Source organism: Dama dama, chromosome 10 (assembly GCF_033118175.1).
Source record: "Dama dama isolate Ldn47 chromosome 10, ASM3311817v1, whole genome shotgun sequence".
NCBI lineage: Eukaryota > Metazoa > Chordata > Mammalia > Artiodactyla > Cervidae > Dama > Dama dama.
Genome location: NC_083690.1, coordinates 42383727 through 42391512, shown reverse-complemented (window position 1 = coordinate 42391512; position 7786 = coordinate 42383727). Strand labels below are relative to the sequence as shown.

Sequence of the window (7786 nt, the reverse complement as noted above, 5' to 3'; positions counted from 1 at the left end):
CGTGCACAGCGGGCCACCTGCCCACTGGACAGACAGGGCTCATGACAGCTCCCTGCAGGGCTTGTTGAGCCAAAGCTTCCATCCTGGCTCCAGGGACTGCCACTCACAGCCCTCGAGACAAGGCCCAGGGCAGGTGCACGCCTGTCCTCAACCCAGAAGCTGCTGCCTAGTCCAGCAGCAACAACTCTCTGTGGGTCAAGACCCTTCCCTGGCTCAGACTTCATCCTGGAGCCATGCCCAGCTCTCCCAGGGAGCCTGTCTGGGCGGCCCTGGGCAGTGGGCCCTTCGCACCCTCACAGCAGGAGCCTGAAACCTGGCCCGAGGGCTCTCTGGGAATGGCGCAGCCGACATGCACCCCCGTGTGGTGGGGGGGGTGGACGGTGGTCTCAGGCCGGCTGTCCTAAGGGAGGCACAGGCCCGCTGCTCCCCAAAGTCTGGACAGGAGGGTCGGAAGCATGTGCTCCCCAGCGTCACCCCCTTCCCGAGCCACTGCTCAGAAACTTGCCCCCAGGTCGTCAAGAGCATGGTCCCCTGGGGTGGGCCCGGGGCCTGCTTCCTGCCCCATGGCTTCACACCCTGAAAGCTGCCAGCACCGCCGCCCCCCAGGGGCCGCAGCCAGTTCGTCAGCTATGACTGTGACAGACGGCTGAAAGCCCCAGGGACCATCGCCATCAGTGGGTGAATGGAGACAAAATGTGGTCCACGCTCACACGGGATATGATTCAACCTTAAGAAGGAAGGAAATGCTGACCCGGCTACATCATGCATGAACCTCGAGGACGTAGCCATGAAATGAGCCAGACACGGAAGGAAAGACACTGTCTGACCCCAGTTCTGAGATCCCCAGAGGAGTCAGGGCCACGGAGACAGAGAGTAGGGGGAGGGGCCGGGGGCTGGGCTTGGGGGAGGGCAGCCAGCATCCATGGGGACAGGGTCTCCGTCTAGGAAGTTGAGAAAGTTCTGGAGACGGGTGGTGGCTGAGCAACGGTGTGAATGCGCTTAATGCCCCTGAACTTACAAATGGTTAAGATGCTAAGTTTTATGACTATTTTACCACAATAGAGACAGGCAAAAGGAAGAAAATCTTCTCTAAAAATTTTAGACCAAAACCTGGAGTCAGGAAGATGTACTTCATTGCACATTTAATAGCACATGCAGCATTCAGAACATCATGATAAACAGGGTGGGGTTCACACATCACAGAAACACTCAGAGGCAAAGCAGGGGTCCCCTCAGACCAGGACGCACGGGCGGGAGCCAATCAGGGTAACGGCGCTGTTTCATTGGTACTTCAGGCCACTGGGAGTCCGATGGGCACAGGCCCCAGCCGCTCCAGCTCTGCTGAGAGCAGGCCTGGCGGCACTTCCAGGGACAGTCAATTGATGGATGACATAGGTGTGCGGGCCACAGGTGGGCCTGACTCACGCTCCTACTCGGGCAGAGGCCCAGATACCCGCCTTCCCAAGGCGACGCTCCAGGTAACGGAGGCCTGTCTGCAGGAGGGTGACTCACAGCTGCATCCAGAGTGTGCTCAGAAGGTCCCTGCACTCCCTCCAAGTCTCTGAGAGGCTGCTTTGTGGAGCAGTGGGGGCAGCAGGGCTCCTCCCAACCCGGGGGACAGGGCTCCCGTGCCCAGGGAAGCCCCAGACTCAAACAGTGGGTTCTTCCCTGCTGGGCGTCCCGGCCCAGCAAGGTGGCCCCCGCCCTGACGGTCAGGCAAACTGGCCCATGTACCGGGCTTTCCAGGAAAGGGGAAGGTCACCGCCCCCCCCTCCGCCCTGAGGCCGAGCCTGGCTGAAGCCACCAGAGCATCCCCAACCCTGGCATCTTGGGGAGCCCGGGGGAGGCGCACATCTGAGGGAGGGGCCTGAGCTTTGCAGCCTCAGCTTCCAGCTCCAAGAACAGGGACGACATCGCCCCAGACCAACCACAGCCCAGAGGCCTCGCATCACCAGGCCTGGGCTGGGTCTGGGAAGCTGCCTGCACCCTAGGAGATGGGGGAGGGGGTGGGCTCCCTGAGAGGGGCCGCGAGGGGGGACAGGGCAGGGAGGCGGGGAGAGGGCTGCCTTCCGGGAGGCACCGCGTTTATTCCCGGAGGGCTGCAGGGCGCTCAGACGGTGAGCGAGATGAAGCTGTTGTAGCGCTGGATGTTTCTCTTGAGGATCTCGGAGCAGGGCCCCAGCACGCGCTCAAAGCGGGGCCGATCCAGCTTCACGCACTTGAGGGGCCCCCGTGCCACCACCGTGGCCGCCCGGGGCCGATTCAGCAGCAGTGCGATCTCCCCTGGGGGCGAGGGGCGTCAGGGCTGTGGGCATCAGGGTACCCTCCCCGGGGGGGCGGCGCCCAGGACGGGCATCGAGGCGCCCAGGCCTCCCGGGACTCCTGCGCCCCCCGTGGAGCCTGACCCAGGCCCTTCTGGGGCCCTGCAAGCCGGCCACCCCTCCGAGGACAGAGCCCCACACTCACCGAAGTAGTCGGAGGGCCCGAGGCGCCCCACCTCCACGTACTCCTCGTTGGGGGACCGGCGCTGCAGGACCGAAGCCGTGCCCTGCGGAGGCCAAGGCGCATGTGAGGGTCAGCCAGCGGGGGTCCAGCAGGCCAGGGTGGGAGTTCCTGGGCTCACCCGTGAGGGCACTGTCTGCACCCTCTCCCGCCAGTTCCGCGCGCCCCTGCCTGGAGTGAGGTGTGGGCTCCGGGAGCCGTGCTCAGCGCAGGGCACCCCCTGGGTACCCCCTGGGCCGGGCGCTGGCAGAATCTGGAGCCACCTCTTGGGCAGCACTCCTCCAAGCCTACCTTGGCCTACATGTCAAGGACAGGAGCAGTGTGGCTGGGGGTTGTGCTTCCCCCGCTAAGTGATGGGGCGCCTGCAGACCCCAGGGCTCAGTGATGAACAAGACCACAGTCCACACCTGAGACACAGCTTTGGCAGCCGCAAGCCAGCCCCAGGGGCTTCCAAACATAGAGCCCCTGGCCTGGCGCCTGGGGTCGGGGGCTGGAACCTCGTCCAAACTGGGATCCTCCCCACGCACCTGAGGAGTCAGGGCAAAGCCTCCCCAGCCGCCCCGCCGGCCCACACAGCCTCCAGCGGCTCTGAGCCTCACAGACAGGCACATCGCCCGCTGTATCACCCTGGCCCCAGCGGGGCACGACCACACCGTGGCTGAGCAGCCAGGGCCCCGGGACAGGGTTCCTGTGTCATCGGGGTGGCCTCGCGCCCACTGGGCCCTCAGCTATCCACTGCTCACGCGTGCCCCCAGCCTGGACAGCTGGTGCCAACACCCCGGCCATACAGAAGAGCACAGTGTGTCTCCCTGTGGACTCAGCTCACCAGGACCCAGATCATGAGCGCTGGCCGGGCCACACCCAGGTTAACAGTAAACCCCTCTGCCTGGGCAGCGAGAGACGCAGTCAGAAGATCCTGCTTGCGCCCGCCGGGCCTGGGACCTCTGCCCCTGGACAGCCCCATGCTGGCCCCCTCCAGCCACGGGGCCACTCGGCTCCCAGGCATCTGGGGTGCTTACAACGCCAGTGGACAGACAGAGGGGCCTGGAAGCAGCAGACTTCTCCACCCACCCAGGAGTGCTCCCTGGGCCAGATGCCCACAGACCCGGGCCGAGGCGCGGGGCCTGCAGGACACATGGTCTAGCGCTGACGTCACGGAGAGGAGCAGAGCCCTTCTCCCCTGGAGAGGAGGGCAGTCGGTGCTGGGCTGAAGGCTCCACGAGGACCGCAGCGACTCTCTGGAGACGATGCCACATTTACCTAATTATCATTTACACTCATGCCTTTTCACTTATACAACTTACATTCCCATTTTAGACAATTTTCCACTTTACAGCTGGATCATTTTCCTCATCAGGACCCCAGTGATGGAAGTGAAGCTTTCTGGTTTACTCAAGGCTTAGAGCACCTGAGAGACTTCAAGCTCCAAACAACAGAAAACCTGACTCAAGGTGTCTGAAGGCTACTAAGGGTAACCACTATCCCCAAAACCAGAAGATGCAGGAGGGCTTCGGGGCTGGCCAACTCAGAGGCCCACAGACGTGTGTGAACCTAGGCTTGTCCTTGCCTCCTGTTTGGTGGTCTCGGTTGGATCCTCATGGTGGGACCGTGGCAACTACGGTTCCAGGAGTTGCCAAACGCCTCCCCAATGCCATCCACAGGAAAACCTTCTGGAAGCTCCGGGCACCCTCCCCTCACACCTCACCGGCCAGAGCAGGTCACAAGCTCACCTGCAGCCAATGTGATTGGCTCCCCTCCCCAAGTTCTGCCCTGCCCACTCGGGACAGGGGTGAGGCCTGGGGCACAGAAAACAGGGACGGGCTCGGCTTGGCCACCATTCTGCTTCTCACTTGTCTCCCCCCATGCTGCCCCCAACCTCATGCGGACCCCTCCCAGGCCTCGTCTTCTCTGGAACCCACGAGTCCCCCACAGTCACTACAGCATCTCTCCTGGTCACGCACAGGCCAGCCCGTCTTACGAGCCACGCAGGCTGATGAGATGACATCGGTTTCCACTGGGACAGATGGACAGAGCTTTCCCACCAGGGCCTTGACATGGAGGCTCAGAAGACCGAGGTCATGACAGACCCTCCATGCTGGACGTTGTGAGCATGGACGCGCAGAAAGGTACTCAGAGGAGCCCCGAACAAGCAGAACCGACAGGGAACAGGCCGGCCCCCTGCCAGGTCCTCGCACGTCCGGGCTGCAGGCACGTGGCCACAGACCACGTGTCCCTGGCGGGGCGTGCGCTGCACCAACTCTCTCCCCGCTGCCGCAGCCCCACCTCCACCGGGGTACGTCTGCCAAGGGCGCCCGGGGCGACTGGGCTATGGGACAAGGCCACACGCCCCGGGGTGCCGGCGACGACCGTGGGGCGCTGCCTCATGAGGCAGGGAAGCCCCGCAGCGGCCCCGGGCATCCCGTTACAGCAGCCGAGGCCGGCCAGCCGCCACCCCCGGGCCCTGATGCAAAGGCAGGCGGTCCCTGTCCTGGCAAGGCACAATCAGCAAGCCGGGCGGGAGCAAGGGAAACGGGCAGATGGACTCGGCGGGGTGGGGCCTCAGCCAGCAGGGCCGGGTGTTCCCACGACACGGGCCCTGGGCGTGCCCAGCACACGCCCGGCTCTTACCACCCCAGAGAGACCATCACGGGCCCGGAGCAGCCGGCCTGTCCGAGCTCCTTTCCCAGACGGCAGAGAAGGCAGCACAGACGTCCTCCGGGGACTGAGCACCGGAACTCTGGGGGCTGGAAAAACATACTTGCCAGGATCCAGATCATATTCCCCAAACTTCTCACTCATTGATTCTAGCCCAGCTCTAAAAATAAACCGGGTCACAAAGGAGTCGGCCCAGGAGGACACACGAGAAAAATGTCCCTGCCAGAGCCTGGGGGAGACGGGGTTATTATAAGAGACCCGTTTTCCTTGAAACATTTTTCATTTTTAAAATTTTTCTACAGAGTTGAAACCCAAATCAACTCTGGTTTCGACAACGGGCACGTGTGACGTTTATGAGATAGGAAGCAGCCAAGGTCAAGGGGGACGCGCTCGTTGAAGCAGTGCCTCAGGCTTCCCACTCCCTGAAACTGCCCCCCAGCCCGGCCCAGAGCCCCCGACAATGCAGGTGATGGCTGTCAGGAGTCACGGTTCCAGCCGTGGGGGCTGCACCCAGCGAGGCAGGGAGGGCAGCCTTGCCCCCCCAGGGACCCCCCCATCCTGCAGGCCGTCACCCAGGCCTCTGACTTGTGTGCCAGATGCCGCTTGAGGACTAAGAAAACTGACCAGCGAGGACCGGCAGACGCAGGCACCCCCAGAACCCGCATCCTGGGGGGACAGAGCAGACGGGTCAGGGCTGGAGGCTGCCAGCTCCGCACCGGAGGTGCAGCCCCAGGGGGGTCGGGGTTCGGGGCTGGGCAGACAGGGTCCAGGGAGAGAGATGCCCCCATCCAGGCTCCCAGCTGCTGGGCACAGACAGAGTCTGTCACAACCCTCGTGCGCGTCCAGCCTGGCGAGGGAAGGGACACACACGCGTGTCCGTGCACAGGGCTGAACCTGAGCCCCGGCCTGCCTTGCAGTGAGCACTCGGGCTCAGGGCCCACTGACACCAACTTCAGGGAGAGGAAACACTATTTTATTTAAACAAAAAGTGTGAAGTGTCAGTCGCTCAATCGTGTCTGATTCTTTATGACCCCATGGACTGCAGCCCGTCAGGCTCCTCTGTCCATGGGATTCTCCAGGCTAGAACACTGGCATGGGTGGCCATTCCCTTCTCCAAGGGATCTTCCTGACCCAGGGATTGAATCATGGTCTCTTGCATTGCAGGCAGATTCTTTACCCTCTGAGCCACCAGGGAAATGCAGTTATTTAAACAAATACATATTCTAAAAGAAATATCATGGCCATAAATGGGAACCGGCATCACTGCCTACAAACTAAAGGGCAACTGAGAGAAGGAACACAGGGGCGGGTACAGGAAGGCGTGCGGACACACCTGTCCCACCTGCAGCGCCCGACGTGGCCTGTGCTCTGCACGGCTCCCACGGCCCAGGCTTGGCTCCTCCACATGCTGGCCACGGTCTGGGAAGACCCAGGCACCCCTCCAAGCCTCAGTTTCCTCATCTGCAGAATGGGCAGGCTGCCAGCCACTGCCAGACGCAGGGAGCCAGGAGTGCAGGCCCGGGCAGCCTGGCTTAGAGCGTGCGGGGAGCCGCCCTCGGGCCCCCCCCCCCCCCCCAGCCAGCCAGCAGCGGCGGGGGTGGGGGCTGACATGCCCACAGGCTGATTCGTCCAGGACGGCATGTCTGCGGGATTTTCCTTGGCCAAAACAGGCGTCTGTATGGCCACGGTCTACGCACGGTGCTTATCTCTGCCCCCCTGGTGCTAGGGAGAAAACGGGACCTCGGGATCCATGTCTGTGGTCTGCGAACGTTGCTGCCTCGGGGACCAGGGAAAGCAGAGCCCAACAGCTCACAAGGGGATGTGGTCAGGTCATTTGGAGGCCAGGGGTGCCCACGTGGCTGGCTCTGGGAGCTGTCCTCCCCAGGGAAAGGGCGACTGAGGTGTACAGGCTATAAAAGGGGGGGCTCCCAGAAGACAGGCCCCCAGCCCTGGCCCCCAGAGGACAGGGCCCCTGGGCAATGAATTAGGACCCAAGAGCCCCCTCGGCTCCTCTGACTCTTGCAGGGGACATCACAGATGCCCAAGACAGGGGCTGTGCCATCTGGGCGTGAGGGCCCCGAACAGGGCCAGCAGAGGCGTGAGAACCTGCAGACGGTCAGCAGAGGCATGCACAAGCACCAAGCAGACACCAGATCGGGGGGGTCCCCACCCCTCTGAGATACGGCAGTGGATGGAGCTCCTCGGTATCTACCCCGAGAGTGAGGTTGTAGTCACCAGCCCACAAAAACCTGCACCGAGATGCTTGCAGCAGCTTCCTTAAGTGTCAAGACTTGGAAGCAACCAAGGTGCCCTTCTGTAGGTGACAGATACATAAACTGGCGAAGGACAGGGGAGCCCGGCATGCTGCCATCCGTGGGGTCCAGAGAGTCAGATACACAGCTGAGTGAGTGAACACCACCAACATCCAGACGGTAGATTGTATTCAGGATGAGACACAAGGGAGCCATCCAGCCCTGAAGAGCCACGGAGGAGACGAACACGCAGGTCACCGGGTGAAAGGCACCAGCGAGGGAAGGCCTCAGACTCCATGATTCCAGCTACAGGACCACCAGGAAAAGGGAGCCAGGGGATGCTAAAGAGCTGGGACCAGTGTGGGAGTGCCAGGTGG

At 62.6% G+C, this 7786-nt stretch overlaps 1 protein-coding gene across 2 annotated transcripts in view; it reads right to left on the bottom strand.

The window, feature by feature from the left end:
- Positions 1-1131: 1131 nt before the first annotated feature.
- PRKAR1B (protein kinase cAMP-dependent type I regulatory subunit beta) overlaps positions 1132-7786 on the bottom strand; it is a 73120-nt gene continuing 66465 nt past the window's right edge. For both annotated transcript variants that reach the window (XM_061152331.1, XM_061152333.1), the window contains exons 10-11: positions 2467-2548; positions 1132-2283 (exon numbers count right to left, since the gene is read on the bottom strand). In XM_061152331.1, coding sequence (XP_061008314.1) covers positions 2111-2283; positions 2467-2548 — 255 coding nt within the window. In that variant the 3' untranslated portion in view covers positions 1132-2110. The remainder of the gene's footprint in view (positions 2284-2466; positions 2549-7786) is intronic.